Source organism: Nyctereutes procyonoides, unplaced genomic scaffold (genome assembly GCF_905146905.1).
Source record: "Nyctereutes procyonoides isolate TBG_1078 unplaced genomic scaffold, NYPRO_anot_genome, whole genome shotgun sequence".
In the NCBI taxonomy this organism is placed as follows: domain Eukaryota; kingdom Metazoa; phylum Chordata; class Mammalia; order Carnivora; family Canidae; genus Nyctereutes; species Nyctereutes procyonoides.
This window is the reverse complement of record NW_026575133.1, coordinates 40,123,489-40,141,494: the sequence shown is the minus strand read 5'-3', so window position 1 is coordinate 40,141,494 and position 18,006 is coordinate 40,123,489. Positions and strand designations below refer to the sequence as shown.

At 37.5% G+C, this 18,006-nt stretch overlaps 1 protein-coding gene across 4 annotated transcripts in view; it reads right to left on the bottom strand.

Annotated features, from left to right (window-relative positions):
* The window catches only part of USP40 (ubiquitin specific peptidase 40), an 80,209-nt gene that overhangs the window by 38,952 nt on the left and 23,251 nt on the right, over positions 1-18,006 (bottom strand). For all 4 annotated transcript variants that reach the window (XM_055346377.1, XM_055346378.1, XM_055346379.1 and 1 more), the window contains 5 exons: positions 17,184-17,291; positions 7,182-7,482; positions 4,159-4,240; positions 2,486-2,657; positions 68-152 (listed from right to left, as the gene is read on the bottom strand). In XM_055346377.1, the coding sequence (XP_055202352.1) occupies positions 68-152; positions 2,486-2,657; positions 4,159-4,240; positions 7,182-7,482; positions 17,184-17,291 (748 nt within the window). The remainder of the gene's footprint in view (positions 1-67; positions 153-2,485; positions 2,658-4,158; positions 4,241-7,181; positions 7,483-17,183; positions 17,292-18,006) is intronic.

Here is an 18,006-nt window from a genome sequence, read left to right as displayed (position 1 = left end):
ATCACTGATGAGCCCCATAAAATATAAATATAGGAAATGAGTTGCAGTGTTTTAATATTTATCTTACCATCAAGCATCTGGTAAACGTGAAGTCCTGCTGGTACAAGTTTTGCCACACTAAGAACCATATCTCCTTCCCAAAATTCTAACAGCTACAGATTATTAATGGAAGAAAAGAGAACAATTAGAAGTAACATGAATGTCACATTTCCAGGTGAAAGAAAAACACTGTACTATTTTCCATATGTTTAGATGATACAGGGAGCTGGCAAATGAGTACGCCCATCTCACCCAACACCAAACTATGGCAAGAAGACTTCACTTGTTGCTAAATTAGCCAAATCCTAAAATGGTTAATGTCATCCGTTAGTGACTGGAGAATGCTGGCATACACAACAAACATGATGACCACCAGAACAATTGTACTTAATTTATGGAAAGATCACACTTTTATCAGAAGGTGAACTGATCCACGTGGCAGCCCAGAAATCTTTTCCAAAAGAGCAAAAATTATTTGTTTAATTAGCACTTTTCAGGGAAAAGCAGCATTGACTCTAGCACACATCAAAATTCTCATGAACTTGAATGTTTCATGCCATAAATTCAAAAAGTGGCATTACCAGTTTGTATGTGACCATGGATTTGTTTTTTAAATTTCTAGATCCAAGACTCTGGGGACTGGTTATCACACCAGAATAACATCCCCCATAAAGTCAGTCCTATTACATTTCTCTCCGTAACAGCACAAGATAGTTCTCTTAATAAGAAATTTCCTATTTATAAGTGGTTTGTTAGCAACACCAATCTTATAGCCTCCCACTAGCGGCTCACTTCTAAGATAATAGAGATATGCACTTCAAACCCCAGAAAGCAGACTGCAGCAAATCTAAAACTTACAAAGATGAATAGGTCTCTTCCATTTGAAAGGTTCTCTAGACAGGGTCAGTTCCCCAAGCCCACCTATCCCAACACTGCGGGACCTGCTCAGCAATGAACTTTAAAAGTGCAAAAATTCAGAAACATTAGGAAATTTTAGAAATCCTGATACTAATATAAACACTGAAATATTCAAGTCAAAAAAGAAACTGGCTTGCTAAAAAAAATAAATAAATAAATAAAAATAAATTAAAAAAAAGAAACTGGCTTGCTTTTCTTTGTACAAGAGAAAAATAAAGCTATTAATTTCGGGGCTTGATATGAATTTTCCAGAAAATTAATTTATTTCTGAAAAAACAAAAGCTTACATTTTCTAAGATTTATTTATTTGAGAGAGAGAGAGATAGAGAAAAAGAGAGAAAGAGTATGAGCGAGCATGAGCAAGCATGCATGCACTAGGGGTACGTGCAAAGAGAGAAAGAGAATCTCAACCAGACTCCCCGTTGAGCTTGGAGTCTGACTCAGGGCTTGATCTCATGATCCTGAGATCATGACCTGAGCTGAAATCAAGAGTTGGATGCTTAACTGAGCCACCCAGGGCTCCAAAGCCTGCATCTTCTATTTTTCCTTTTCCTTGAAGAGGAAGAAGTAGTGACAGGTGAAGAAGTGTGATCAAAAGGAAGGAAAGAGTAAGGAGACAGGGCTGAGGCCTAGTCCTACCACAACCAGAAGTCTGACTGTGGGTAAGCCACTAGATCTCTCTAAATCACAAGTTTTTCACCTTTAAAATTAGCTAGCTTGCCTTTAGGTTGCCCTGAGATTAAAGAACCAAAGGACAAAATTTATATGAAGGCACTAGAAGTAAAAGAACAGTACCATTGCTGCCATTAAAACACACTCGGATCAATTACTCTGAGGCAAGGATTTATAATAATGCTTGTTTTTGCTGCACAACAGAAAGTATTTTCCTTCCCTGAAATATCTTAGTAATACATGCTATTCTATACTTAGGAAAGGGAGAAATATTAGTTGCTTTTGTTCATTTAGCTCTTGGATTTAGGCAACATGCTTTTTTAATAAATGATTTTATTTGTGAGTGAGCACCCGTGTACACACGCAGTACACACGTGTACACACTCGTGTACACACGCTGAGCAGGGAGCCTGACTGGGGCTCGATCCCAGGACCCTGAGATCATGACCTGAGCCAAAGGCAGACACTTACTTAGCCGCCTAGGTGCCACAGCAACATGCTTATCTTTATCTTTTTACTCCTTTCAAAAAATAATTTTCTTTTATTCTTTATTCTCCAAAAAAGAGACAGTCTTACACTCTTTTTATACTCTCCAAAATAAGATATGCCAGGCTTGAGTCTCCCCTGAAAGCCTGCTGGCAGGACAGTGGGGGTCTCACCTGTGCAGAAAAGCCTCTCTAAAAGATGTGTAAGTAAGAAGAGAACATCTGGGTCAACTCTTAGGACAAGAGGCAGATGCAGGATTTTAAGTGCTTTGAAAATAAATAGTTGTATCCTAAATAGGATTTCTGAAAGGGAGACTCCGGCTTGAGATGGACCTTAACGTCTAAATTAAGAGGAAGCAAGGCTAAATTACCTGAAATATTGATTGTCGAAGATCTCCTAAAGTTTTTCTTTTATCAAAGGTTAAATCCCATGTGCTTTCTGCTTGAGAGACGACTGGGTGCAGAGCCCCATTGAGGAAATGATAATGAGGGCCCAGGTGGAGATGCAAGTCAAAATTATTGTCTATAGAATCACATTCTGCCCTTTAAAGAGTCATAAAAAAATATGTAAATGCTATGCTTTTATAACAGTTTCATCCCAAACCAAAAATACTTGATTTACAATATAAATAAGTTCTCTATCCTAAGTAACTACATTATTATTAATGTCCTTCTCTTCCATGCTCCAAAATTTACTCTTTTTAGTTTTTCAACGAACAGCAAAATCTCAGCTCTGCCAGCACAAATTCCAAGGAAAACGAATTTTAATCCACACCGTGCAGGGCTACTCTGATTAATCTTACAACCCTGAGATTACAGTTACAAATAAGGGGGAAACCTCTTCCTGTAATTGTGTTAACTGCCAGATTTACAAACTTCTTTTTCATTCTCACTTCCACTAGACCCTCTGGACACTCTGTAAATATTTAAAATGAATCTCGTGGTCCTCCAGTCAACTCTACGAGGTGGAACATCCTCAGCAGTGGCCCAGAGCTGGCGGCTCTCCTCTGCATCCGCTGGGCCACCTTGCAGCCAGTGGCCAACACTCCACTGCGGGCAGTCCGGCCCGTGGAGGGCTGGACGAGGGCCCTGCCCCTGCCCCGATACTCCAGACCCAATTCTGTTAATGCGATCGAAGACAGTACTAGCTTTTCTGATGGCCACATAAAAAAGTTTACTGTTGGCTGGCAAAAGCCCCTCGGCTGCTGCTGCTGTCGTTGTGAACACCCACTGCTGGTCTGCACCCACTCAGGCAGGTTATTTTTCCTGTTTAAGATATTTTACCCTAGTTCTTCTATTTCTAGTGTCCTGATGTCCTTTCTTGGTTTGCCATTCAGTGTACCTGTTCTTTCTTCCCCCACTTTGAAGCCAATGATACAAATGTTGAATACATCCTGGCTACATAATCAATCAGCCATGGTGGTCCACAAGGAGGCCACGAGAACATCCACTACCCTAACCCAGTGTCCCACTGACCCTGTCAGAGAGCAAATAAAGATACAGTTCTTCAGGGTCCACGGTGAGACCTCAAAGGAGTACGTGAGATCATCGAGTTCTCACAAACTATGCCTGTGATTACCTGAGAGAGGTTTCTGCTGGGACTGGCAGTAAGGCCGGGAATTTGCAGAACCCTTTCCTTCCTTCCTTATACGTACCTCGAGCCTTCAGTCACTGCGTTCTGGTTCTACACAACTACCTAACTACTAAGGGGTGACTTTCACGCAGGCTCTCCCTGCACCTAGGGAATCACCTGACGGGCCAGGATGCAATTCACTTAACACTCTACATGTTCACCGATTTCGAGAGGCTTTGTAGGCTTCATCTCTACTTAGCAATGGCCAAGTATGTGACACTGTTTCATTCACTCTCACAGGTTTCAAAGTAAGATACTCTCCCTACAAAAATTCAGCAGCTACACAGACACTGGCATAGATTAATTGGCTTTTTTCCTTTTTAATTTTCCTGACTGAATACTTAAGACCTAAATGAGATCCTTGTTCTCCGGAAAAAAACCATTCCAACTCTAGAAGTAAGTTAAAATTACCTTTTTGTTTGCAGTTCAATGTTGGCTGCGTCCATTTCATTCAGCAAATGACACGGAACCCTGTATCTTGGATTAGCTCGAGCTGTGAACAAAACATTTCATTAAGTTGGGCTGACTAAATGGAATCTGGCTGCTGGGAATCTGGCAAGGACGCGCTGGGAGCTAGGAAGCCTTTACTATCTGTGTATGCTAACTTCCTGTAGCATCTCAATTTTCCCATTTGAAAAATGAGAACATTAGAACAAATGAAAGATAAACAGTTCTTTATGCCAAGCTAGAAGGATTCCATCTCTTTAATTTTCTTTAAATATACTTTTTAAAAAGAACACCCACTATTTTCTTCCTGGTAACAAATACAGTAATTGCCACTATAAAAATTCTGGAAATTATTTTTACAATATAGAAGATATTTTTATAGCTATTATCTGTAATCCCATTCCCAAGCTCAAATCTGTTATATGTACTTCTGGTCTTTCCTCTATACCTACACAATGTGTATATGCACATGTGCCCACACACATGCACATGCATGCACACACACACACGCACACTTATTTAAAGCAACTGGGATTCTATTTAATAAATCCATAACATGATTTTCATTTCATATTTGTGAAAGTTTTAAATGATTGCATAGTAGCCCATTCTTATAAACAGCATAATTAATCTAACCAATCTGTGTCTGTTAGGTATTTAGGTGATTTCTAGTCATTATAAAAATTAATTAAAAATAATATAAAACATCTTTGAACATGAATATTTATACACAGCTCTGATTATTTCAAAACAAATTTGTAAAAGTAGAATTACTGGTTTAGGGTTTTTAAATACATATAATCAAACTGGTTATAAGATTTCATTTACCTACCAACTGTAGAGGAGGTGCCAACTGTTGAGAGCAAGATTAACAGAGACGTTTAACTTGGTAGGAAAAAAAGTGGCATCTCATTGCTGTTTCAATTCCTATTTTTTTTTTATTATGAATTAGGTTGAATTTTTTGTTTTTATAAAGTTTTTTTTTTTTTTTTTTTTTGAGACAAGAGCATGAGCAGGGCAACTAGCAGAGGAAGAAGAACAAGCAGACTCCCCCACTGACAGCAGGGAGCCCCACACAGGGCTCAATCCCAAGACCCCCGGGATTATGACTTGAGTTGAAGGCAGATACTTTACTGACTGAGCCACACAGGTGCGCTTGATTTTTTTTTTTTCCTAGTTTGCTGGTTGTTCCTATTTCTTCTTTTGTACATTGCCTATTTATGTTCTTTTCCCAGTTTTCTACTAAGAACAATGGAATATATGTAAAAGCACGCTGTAGATGGGAAATAAATTTGTCATCTACTTTGCTGTTTCCCATTAGACTTGTCATTTGCTTTTTATATTAAGGTTTATAACATTTTTCCTTAATTTTTCTTTCTTTGCATTTAAGCTTAAAGAAGTCTACTCTACTTTAGTATCAGAAAATATATTTTATACATTTTAAGGTTCTCTTTTAACATAAATATTAAAGAAACTAGAATTTCATTTAAGTGATGATTATAGTCACTTAGTTACACTGCTAATTCAAGTGATTGGCAGCTAACCAACTTCCCAGCTCTATTTGAATAAGTCACTCTCCTCCCATTTATCTGAAAAGTCACCTTACAATGGATTAAAATCTTAAAAATACTTGGACAGATTTCTGGGCTGGCTCTCCTCCAGTGACCTGTCCACCTCTCCGCACAAACACTGCACTGTCTGAACTGCTGGAATTCTACAAATAGGTTTTTAATGATGGAGTGAATCCCGTTCGGTGAGTCTTTTTCTACTTTTCATTAATGTTTACCTCTCTAGATGAATTTTAGAATCATTTTGCCAGTTCCATCTCTTTATCCGCCAACTTTTATTCAATCCTAAACTAAGCGGAAAACTATCATTCAGTACATAGTCAAGTCATACACATACTAAAATCCCAATTCAGACAAAAAGGCAAGACTCCATCTGAACATATTCTTTTTTTGTTGATATGTATTTCTATAACTGTGCATTCTGCTTCAGAATATTTGTATGACTATATGTTTCTTCCCCCTCAGAAAAATAAAGCCTAGAATTCCTGGTTAAACTGAGTAATTATGTAACTGTCTTAAAACCAGAAAGTTAATTTCCTTTGACTCACATGCAAATTAGTAACTGCTTTCTTCTTATGGTTTTATTTTTTTAAAGATTTTATTTATTTATGAGAGACAGAGAGGGAGAGGCAGAGACACAGGCAGAGGGAGAAGCAGGCTCCCTATGGGGAGCTTGATGCAGGACTCAATCCCAGGATCCCAGGATCATGACTTGAGCCCAAGGCAGATGCTTAGTAACTGAGCCACCCAGGTATTCCTCTTCTTATCCTTTATAAAAATGATTACTATTCTCATTCCCTAAGAACAGCACCCTTGTTTATAACTACAGATATGTCTCCGAGGATTTTTTTATTTGAGTGGACTTTGGGGAGTGGCCAAAGTCTTACATACTGATTCATATTAGTGGTTTCATTAAAAAAAATAATCATTGTCTCAGTGTTTAGTATAAGCCATCTTAGAAGATTTAGCAAAGAAGATATTTCAATTGCTCATAAAACACACTAATTATCTTGAGGGAAAGGAAAAAGGAGGGCAATAAAAGAAAACATACAAAAACAAGACCAAGGCCACTTACAATTCAAAGGCAACAAGTACATGCCCAAATGGTAGAGCCAAGTCAAGCACAGGGCAATTGTATGCAAGTTGGTCCACACAACAAGAAACCATTATGCAATCCAAGAAAAACCAATTCTGAAACACCAACTATGGCCTCGTATCATCAGAGAGGGAAAAAATAAATATATAATTATAAAACAACAGGTTGTTGGATTTCTTTTGGCATAATGTATTTCTTACTGTTAGCCTGAAAATACTTAAAAATGTTCCAAGAGTAAACTTTCTTTTAAAAGGGCAAAAATTCAAATAGTATTCAATATTTATCTTCTAACATCATGAATAGGCACATTTCTCTTTCCATACCTTCAGCGGGTCTCTGCAACTGAGATTTCCGATAAAACAACATGTAGGCACTTTCTTTACCCTGAAACTGCCGTTCAATATCCTTTTCCTTGATTGGTTGGACTTTGGAATCATTTATATCAAACCAGTGGGGACAGGAGGTTCCATCATTTAGTCCTGGGGATTCTGAAGTTAGTGTCTTGAAAATGTGTTGATCACTCCTTGGGAAATGAGACTCAGCCTGGAGAGAACCGTTCTTCAATAGACTAACTGTACTTTCATCTGGACTGAGTAGAAATATTTGGGAATGAAGCTGTAAGAACTATACAGAAACAAAGAACAAATACGACGTTAATAACTTTTTTTTTTAATTGGACACAATAAAAAAACTAGACCTTCCTCTCTGTGACTAGATATTTGTACTTTACCTTTATTTTTGGCCTAGCAAGCTAAGAGGGGAAAAAAATCCATTTGAGTCATGATAAAACATTTAATGAAAACAGTGCTTTCTGTTTAACAGTGTAACAGTCAGATCAAGGGAGAAAGCTGCCATGCCACAGTCTAAAGAATATTTTAATTATACTCTACTAACACCATTTTTAAAAAGTACTTTACTAAAACAGATTAGAACAAACACTTCCAAGATGTTTAAGCAACCTAAACATACAGAGCACAAAACAAAAGCAGTCACAGAGTGAAGCACTACATAAGAGAATTTTAAAACTAGTGACTCAGACAAACTCTGTTGGAATAAAGTAATAATTATAAGCCTCCAATGTCATGTAACATTAACTAAACCGTATGTTGTCTGTCCAGGAAGCTGGCAGGTTAGCTCAGGAAATCAAAGCACAGAAAGCTAATGTCTTAATCCCAAAAACGATTTCTTAAGTTCTAGCTAAAGGATTGGGAAGAAAAAAGCATTCTTCCTCACTGCCTACCCTCCCTTTCCATCCCTACGTTCCTCTCACTCTCTGATTGCTAAGTGGCCCTGCAACAACTTTTCTCTCAGCACAAACTTAGTTTATTTGGAAAATCACTTGGGAGGCATATGCAACATCTGCTTAGCCCATCAATCAATATGGAAAGGTGACTTTCTTATTTTTCACTTGGAAAGTACCAACTCTCTAATCAAAGTTATTATTTTATCACCTATACCTGTATCAGGAAACAGGTATATGCCTCAAAGACAATACTGTGTGTAAAAGGTGGTAAAACAGTTTCATAGCTAATTTGTTTAGGTACAAATAATGATTTGAAAACTTTAATGAACTCTCTACTAGCCCTTTTTTCTGTTCTTTGAGAAATGAGTATTAATTTTCAGTCTCAAAATTTACCATAGCCTGGTCCCAGTAATGGCAGAGAACTTTTATTGTACTAACTTTTCTAATAAAAAATGACAAACTCTAGACAAAATAATGAAAACAAATGTTTGGAGAATAACCAAAAACAGGCATAAGGCAGAGGGGATATAATCCTTCAAGAGGGAAGTGAACTAGGTGAGTTTTACATTAAAACTGCTTCCCACTTTATAGTGGTGCATGGTGGAAGAGTTCAAGCAAAGGGCAGCAGTCTTTTTAAAAATTTTTTTTTAAAGATTTTATTTATTTATTTGAGAGAAAGCTAGAGGCAGCAGGTGCAGAAGGAGCTGCGGAGGGAGAGGGAGAAAACAGACTCCTCGCTGAGCAGAGAGCCCAATGTGAGGCTTGATCCCAGGACCCCGAGATCGTGACCTGAGCTGAAGGTAGATGCTTAACTGAACCACCCAGGCGCCCCAAAGGGCAGTAGTCTTACTGAGCTGAGGAAACAATTTGAAAATTCCAGCGAGACTAGAAATTGAAAGAGCCACATTAAGGAACCCTGAATCTATATCAAATCACCCTCAAATCCTTGGCTAACTCCTGATGGGTACATGGACAGCCCGAAACCCAAGAAACTCCAGGGAGAGAAACAGCTGGTAGATTCATGATTTGAGCAGAGATTTCTGGGTAGAAAGAACTTGGAATTGAAGTCCTGACAAGACAGAGGCATAGATAAACATTTCAGGCTTTCTACTGAAATCCTAGAAGGGCCATCACTGGCAAGTTTATAAAGGGCCAGACAGTAACTATTTTAGGCTTTGTGTGTTTAAGAGGCAAACTTGAGGATATTATGTAGGTGCCTATGTAACTTTTAAAAAGATAACCATTTAAAAATGTAAAGACAGTTCTTAGAGCTCAGGGCTGTAAAACAAAACAAAACAAAACAAAACAAACAAAAAAAAAAAAACAGGCAGCAGGCCATATTCTGCCCACAGGCCACCATTTGCTACTACAACAGACCCACTCTACAAAGCCCAAAATGAAGCTTCCGTGGGATCAAGGAGATTCAACATCCTGTTAGAGTAAAATGCAAAACTCCTTAAAGAACAATGATATAATCCACAATGTCTGGTAGGCAATATAAAATTAAATGACACACAAACAGGTCAGTGTGATTTATAATAAAAAAAGGATATAGTCAATTCATAAAGGAAATAAGAGTTAATAAGAGACCCAGAAATAATCTAAATGATAGTCAACAGCTATTAAAAATATTTAATTTATATAACTTAATAAAGGCAATTAATCTTCAAAAATTAATTTACAGGAAAGTTCATGAACACAGTGGGTTCACACAGGAAATTTCAGCAGAGAAATGGATACTCTCAATTAGAGCTAAATGGAAATCTATAGCCAAAAACTACAGCATCTAAACAAGAAGTTATAGCAGGACTTAATGGAAGATTGGCTATATCCAAAGAAAGAACCAATGAACTTGAAGATAAAGAATGTAAACTAAAAAAAAAAAAAAAAAAAAAAAAGTAAACTATCCAAGTTGAAGGAGAGGGAAAAATCAGAAAAAAACAAAAACAAAAAACAAAACAAAACAAAAAACCCAGTTACTTATAATCTGTGAGGAAATCCTGAATGGTCTAATTTATATGTAACTGTAGTCCTAGAAAGAGAAGAAAAGAGAAAATGGGTCAGACAACCAAACTGAAAATATGATAGTCAAAACTGAAGAGAGACTTCAAGCTATAAATATATAAAACTTAGCAAATACAAAGCAAATAAACACATACTGAGACGTATTATTGTAAAACTGTTAAAAAACAAAGAAAAAGAAAAAATCTTAAAAGCAGGCAGAGAAAAAGACACATTATGTACAAGTGAAACTACACTTCTGAGACAAAATAATGTAAGACAAAACATAATGGAAGGACACACCTTTAAGGTGCTGAAAGGGAAACAATAAAAACTTTTATTTATAATAGTGAAAGGGAATACAAGGGAAGGGAGAAGAAATGTGTGGGAAATATCAGAAAGGGAGACAGAACATAAAGACTCCTAACCCTGGGAAATGAACTGGGGGTGGTGGAGGGGGAGGAAGGCGGGGGGTGGGGGTGAATGGGTGACGGGCACTGAGGGGGACACTTGACGGGATGAGCAAGTGTTATTCTGTATGTATTCTGTATGTTGGTAAATTGAACACCAATAAAAATTAATTTATTAAAAAAAACTTTTATTTATTTATTTTAAAGATTTTTAAATTTATTTATTCATGAGAAACAGGCAGAGACACAGGCAGAGGGAGAAGCATGTTCCATGCAGGGAGTCCGATGTAGGACTCGATCCAGGATCCCAGGATCATGACCTGAGCCAAAGGCAGACACTCAACCGCTGAGCCACCCAGGAGTCCCCAAAATAAAGATCTCAATCAAACTAGCAAGAGCTGAGAATATTTTCACCAAGACTCTAAGATGGTCATTCTGTAAAGACTTGAAGCTCTGTTAGGCTGCAGGGAAATGCAACTAGATGCACAGGTGAATGTGTGAGAAGCAGCAATGAATACCAGAATATATAAATAGAAAACATTATTTTTTCATTAATTTCTTTAAAAGTTGCTGAAGTGCTTAAAGTAAAAAAAATAATAATAAAAATAACACAGAGTGGAATTTACATGTAATGGAACAATATAAGGCAACAGCAGATAGGATGAGAGTAGGAAAATGTAGTCCTACCACTGTGAGCATCTTACACTATTCAGGAAGTGGTATACTATTAATTTGTAGGTGGTAAGATTGATTTATGTACAGTATAACTTCCGGAATAAAAATATTAAAGAAATATAGCAATATATTAGCCAACAGAGGAGATTAAGATGAAAGACTAAAACTCACTTGGTTAGTCAAAATGGCAAGGAAGAATGAAGGAGCAAAAAACAGGTGGCAAATAAAAAATAAATACCTCAATAGTAAATTCAAAATCAACCATATTGGGATCCCTGGGTGGCGCAGCGGTTTGGCGCCTGCCATTGGCCCAGGGCGCGATCCTGGAGACCTGGGATCGAATCCCACATCGGGCTTCCGGTGCATGGAGCCTGCTTCTCCCTCTGCCTGTGTCTCTGCCTCTCTCTCTCTCTCTGTGACTACCATAAATAAATAAGTTGAAAAAAAATTAAAAATATTAAAAAAAAACAAAAAAAAAAACAAAAAAACAAAATCAACCATATTAATTATTGCATTAAAACCAAATGGAGGGAATCCCTGGGTGGCTCAGCAGTTAAGCGCCTGCCTTTGGCCCAGGGTGTGATCCTGGAGACCCGGGATCAAGTCCCACGTCGGGCTCCCTGCACGGAGCCTGCTTCTCCCTCTGCCTGTGTCTGTCTGTCTGTCTGTCTCTCTCTCTCTGTGTTTCTCATGAATAAATAAATAAAATCTTTAAAAAAAAAAAAAAAAAACAAATGGACTGGGACACCTGGGTGGCTCAGAGGTTGAGAGCCTGCCTTCAGCCCAGAGCGTGATCCTGGTGTCCTGGGATTGAGTCCCACATCGGGCTCCCTGCATGGAGCCTGCTTCTTTCTCTGCCTATGTCTCTGCCTCTTTCTCTCTCGGTCTCTCATTAATAAATAAAATCTTTAAAAAAAAAAGTGGGCTACACATCTTAACCTAAAGAAGCTATCAAACTATTATCTCACAGAAAACAGATGAACAGTAGAGAAGAATCAACAAATACAAAGCTGCTTTTTTGAAGAGTTTAATAGATGTGATAAACCTCTAGCAAGACTGATGAAAAAGAAAGCTAAAACACATAAATGATCAATATCAAAAATGAAAGAAGGAACATAACATCTGTTCCTATGGACTTTATAATGGTAATATGGTGATATTTCAAACAACTATATGCTAACAATTTTTTTTTTAATTTTGTTTATTCATAGAGACACAGAAAGAGAGGCAGAGACACAGGCAGAGGGAGAAGCAGGCTCCAGGCAGGAAGCCCGACGTGGGACTCGATCCCGGGTCTCCAGGATCACACCCCAGGCTGCAGGCGGCGCTAAACCGCTGCGCCACCAGGGCTGCCCTGCTAACAAATTTTACTTTATTTTTTTTTTGGAGATTTTATTCATTTATTCATGACAGAGAGAGAGAGAGAGAGAGAGAGAGGCAGAGACACAGGCAGAGGGAGAAGCAGGCTCCATGCAGGGAGCCCAACGTGGGACTCAATCCTGGGTCTCCAGGATCAGGCCCTGGGCTGAAGGCGGCACTAAACCACTGAGCCACCGGGGATGCCCCAAATTTTACTTTAAATAAAAGAACAATTTACTTAAAAATCACAATTTTCTAAAATAATTAAGAACCAACTCTATACTGTTTGCAAGAGACACAATTGTATACAAAAGCTTGCAGGGTTACATTAGTAGCAGACAAGGTAAATTTTTAAGGCAAGGAATACTAGCAGAGATAAAGGAGGGCACTGTATGTCAGGAGGCCATAAAAATAAAAAAATGTGTATGATTCTAATAATATAACTTCTAATAATATAACTTTTTTGCACATGAAGCAAAATTATCCAAAGTAAAGGGAGGGACAAATCCACAATTATAGTTGGAGATTTAAACCACTCTCCTAGTAATTGATAAAGCCAAAAAAAAAAAAGAAAAATTAGTAAGGACAGAGAAGAAATACAAACACCATTAACCAACTAGACATAGTTGACATTTACAAAGCAATATACCCAACAACTGCAGAAAATAAGTTTTCCAGTGAATACACAATACACAGCCACACAGATCATATTCTGAAGTGTGAAATAAGTCTCAATAAATTCAAAAGAACTAAAATCACAGACAGTATGTTCTCAGAGTACAATGAAATTAACTAGAGATCGACTTACAGACATAAGAAAAAGGAGAAAAAGAAATCCTAAAATATTTGGAAATTAAGCAACACAATTCCAAAAAAAAATCACAAAGGAAATTACAAAATATTTTGAGTGGAATGATAATGAAAACATGCCAAATTGGGCTGCAGCTAAGTTAGTACTTAGAAGGAAATTTATAGCTTTAAAAGCTCGTATTAAAAAGGTTCAAGGGCAGGATCCCTGGGTGGCGCAGCGGTTTGGCGCCTGCCTTTGGCCCAGGGCGCGATCCTGGAGACCCGGGATCGAATTCCACGTCGGGCTCCCGGTGCATGGAGCCTGCTTCTCCCTCTGCCTATGTCTCTGCCTCTCTCTCTCTCTCCCTGTGTGACTATCATAAAAAAAAAAAAAAAAAAGAAAGAAAGAAAGAAATCCCAATTTCCTTTAAAAAAAAAAAAAAAAAGGTTCAAGGGCAGCCCAGGTGGCTCAGCGTGATCCTGGAGACCTTGGATCGAGTCCCACGTCAGGCTCTCTGTATGATGCCTGCTTCTCCTTCTGCCTGTGTCTCTTCCTCTCTCTCTGTCTCTATGAATAAATAAGTAAAATCTTTAAAAAATAAATAAAAATAAAAGTAAAAATGTTCAAGGGCAGCCAAGGTGGCTCAGCGGTTTGGCGCCACCTTCAGCCCAGCGCGTGATCCTGGAGACTTGGGACTGAGTCCCACATCAGGCTCCCTGCACGGGGCCTGCTTCTCCCTCTGCGTGTGTCTCTGTCTCTCTCTGTGTCTCTCATGAATAAATAAAATCTTAAAAAAAAAAAAAAGATTCAAAAACAATTGAAACATCAACTCAGGAAGCTAGAAAAAAGTTGATCAAATTAAATCCCTGAAAGAAAAAGGAAGGAAATAATTAAAAACAAGAGCAAAAATCAGTGAGATAGAAAACAGGGATCCCTGGGTGGTGCAGCAGTTTGGCGCCTGCCTTTGGCCCAGGGCACGATCCTGGAGACCCGGGATCGAATCCCACGTCGGGCTCCCGGTGCATGGAGCCTGCTTCTCCCTCTGCCTGTGTCTCTGCCTCTCTCTCTCTCTGTGTGACTATCATTAAAAAAATAAATAAATAAATAAGTAAAATAAAAATAAAAATAAAAATAAAAGAAAATAGATGAGCAATACAGAAAATCAACAGAGGCAAAAGTTTGTTTTTTAAAAGCTTAATAAACTTGATAAATACCAAGAAAGACTGATGAAAAAAAAAAAGTGAGAAAATACGAATTACTAAGAATGAAACAGGAAATAACTTCAGGTACTATAGACACCAGAGAATATGGAGTATTGTGAATAACTTTATGCCAATAAATTTGACATCACAGAGAAAATAACAAATTCCTTTAAAAAACCCACAATTTTCCAAAATAACCCAAGAAGAGAAAATCTAAATAATACTACAATCAAAGAAATTTAAACTATAATTAAAAAAACCTTACTCCAAAAAAATTTCAGGTCTCAATAGAACAGAAAGCCCAGAAATAAACCCACAATTACACGATCAACTAATCTTTGACAAAGGAGGCAAGAACATGCCATGGGATAAAGAGGGTCTCTTCAATAAATGGTACTGAGAAAACTGGACAGCTACATGAAAAGGAGGTAAACTGGGCCACTTTCTTACACCATACCACAAAAATAAATTCAAAATGGATTAAAGACCTAAATGTGAGACCTGAAATCTTAAAAACCCTAGAAGAGAGACCACAGGCAGAAATTTCTCTGACACTAGTTGTAGCAACATCCTTCTCGATATGTCTCCTGAGGGAAGGGAACCTAAAAATAAAAAACTTCTGGCCAGTGAAGGAAACAACAAAACTAAAAGACAACCTACTGAATGGGAGAAGATATTTGCAAATGATATACCCAATAAAAGGTTAGTATCCAAAATATATAAAGAACTCTACAATGCAACACTAAAATAAAATAATCCAATTATAAAATGGACAGAAGACATGAACAGACATTTTCCCCCAAAAAGACACCCAGATGGCCAAGAGATTCATGAAAAGATGCTCAACATCACTCAGCACCAGGGAAATGCAAATCAAAACCTCAAAAAATATCACCTCAAATCTGTCAGAATGGCTAAAATAAAAACAGAAGAAACAAGTGTTGGCAAAGATGGAGAAAAAGGAAACCTCGTACTGTTGGTGCAGTTCAGCCACTGTGGAAAACAGTATGGAGGGTCCTCAAAAAGTTAAAAATAGAACTACCCTATGATCCAGTAATCACACTACCGAATTTATCCAAAGAATACAAAAACACTAATTTGAAGGGATACATGCAACCCTGTGTTTATTGCAGCATTATTTATAACAGCCCAACCATGGAAGCAGCCCTAGTGTCCCTCGATAGATGAATAAAGAAGATATGGTATTTATATATAATGGATATTACTCAGCCATAAAAAAACAAAACAAAACAAAAATGATCTCTTGCCATTTGCAACAACATGGATGGAGATGGAGTGTATTATGCTAGGATAAGCCAGTCAGAGAAACACAAATACCATGTGATTTCACTCATATGTGGAATTTAAAAAAGAAACAAATGAACAAAGGGGAAAAAAGAGACAGACCAAGTAACATACTCTTAACAAGAGAGAACAAACTGATGGTTACGGGGTTGGGGGTGGGGGGCGGAAATGGGGAAGGTAGGTGAAGGGGATTAAGAGGACACTTAGCACTGAGTAATATACAGAACTGCTGAGTCTCTACATTTTACAACTGAAACTAATAACACTGCATGTTAACTACACTGGAATTAAAAATAAAAAAAATTTCAAGTCTCAACAGCTTCACCAAACATTTAAGAAAAAAAAATCTTAAATTCTTCCCAAGGATATAAAAAAAGGGAGTGTTTCCCAACTTCTCCTATGAGTCCTATAAAACCCGGATGCTAAAATCTGACAACCACAAAAAAAGAGCCAGACTAAGACCTCTCAAAAATGTAGAAACAAAAATTCTAAATATGAGCCAAATGAATATAGCAATACATAAAATTTCTTGACCAAGTGGAGTTTGTCTCAGAAGTCTAAGATTTGCTCAAGATTGAAAAGGTCAATGGAATTCACTGCATTAACATAATAAAAGGTATACAATAAAAACCAGTCAGCATTTGATAAAACCCAACCTCTACTCAAGATAACTAGCCATCAACTATGAATAAAAGCTAACTCCTTCAAACTTATAATAAAAGGCATATATATATTTTTTAAAAACCTGCATAACTAATATCACATTTAAGAGTACAATATAGAGAGAGTGACCCAATCACTTTAAATGAAACCTTAAAACCTATGGTCTCAGAATCATTAAGCCAAACATTCATTTCTGAAGTGTGGTCTAATTAAAAGATGCACTTAAACACTTAATGAAGTGTGTGAGCTCTTTGCTCCTCTAAGAAATAGCTCCAAAATATTTACTAAGTGTTACTGTGTTTTTCAGTCAAGTTATTGACTTGTGTTCAGTTTTTGCATCTAATTTCACAGCCTCCGAAACACCAAGTTTAACAGGATTATGTGTAAAAGAAAGACCATGGGAAAATTGTGGGAACACCCTAAGGCATTTCTGAAGTAAAATGATGAGCTTCAGAGTATGAACATCTTGACATTTTTTGCTTTATATTACAAGTCTTTTTCCTTTTCAGGCTTACTTCTTGATTCTACGATAAGTTATTTAATAACACTTAATAAGTAACTTAACTTCAACCATTAAATAAAAATACTGATTTTATTTTCACCTTAATTTTCGTTGCAAAGGGATCACATAATAAAATTTCCTGGACAGGAGCTCCCATACAGATGTCATGCGTTACCTTTCTCAGTGGTCCATACTGTTTTCTGTACTTCTTGTTCCAAGACATTCCTATTTTTTTCAAGAGTTTCTGGCCCAGCTGATCAACAGGAATTAGATTACTCTCCTCCTTGTGAAAAAAAAAAACAAAACAAAACAGTCATTTAAGAAAATGAGAGGAGATGAAACCATAACATTTATGAGTTCAAGGGACCAACAGAATTACATCTAATTAAATGTGCCTAAGACAGCATTCATGCAAGTGGATTAACCATAATTGTTTCAAGATAAATTTCAAAAAAGTAGATTAAGGGGAGCAGAGGTGGCTCAGTGGGTTGAGCATCTGCCTTCGGCACAGGTCATGATCTTAGGGTCCTGGGATCAAGCCCCACATCGGGCTCCCTGCTCAGGGGGAGTCTGCTTCTCCCTCTCCTGCCTGCCGCCCCCACTGCTTGTGTTCTCCCCTCCCCTCTCTTTCCCTGTGTTAAGTAAATAGATAAATAAATATAAAATCTTTTTTTTTTTAAAAAGGTAGATTTAAACTTGAATTGTGCTTTCCTGTACCAAAGTTAAAACATTTATTTATTTATTTTAGAGAGTGCATGCATGAACAGGAGGGGCAGAGGGAAAAGGAGAGAAAGAATCTCAAGCAGACTCCCGCTGAGTGCGCCTAAGGCAGGGCTTGATCTCATGACCTGAGCCAAAATCAAAAGTTGGACATTCAACTACTGAGCCACTTAAACGCCTCAAGTTTAAACATTTAAAGAGCAATACCCAAAGAGTATTCTGAGGTTTGGTAAATTCCTAATATTTTGTGGGATTTTTACAAGAAACATTTAAGTACA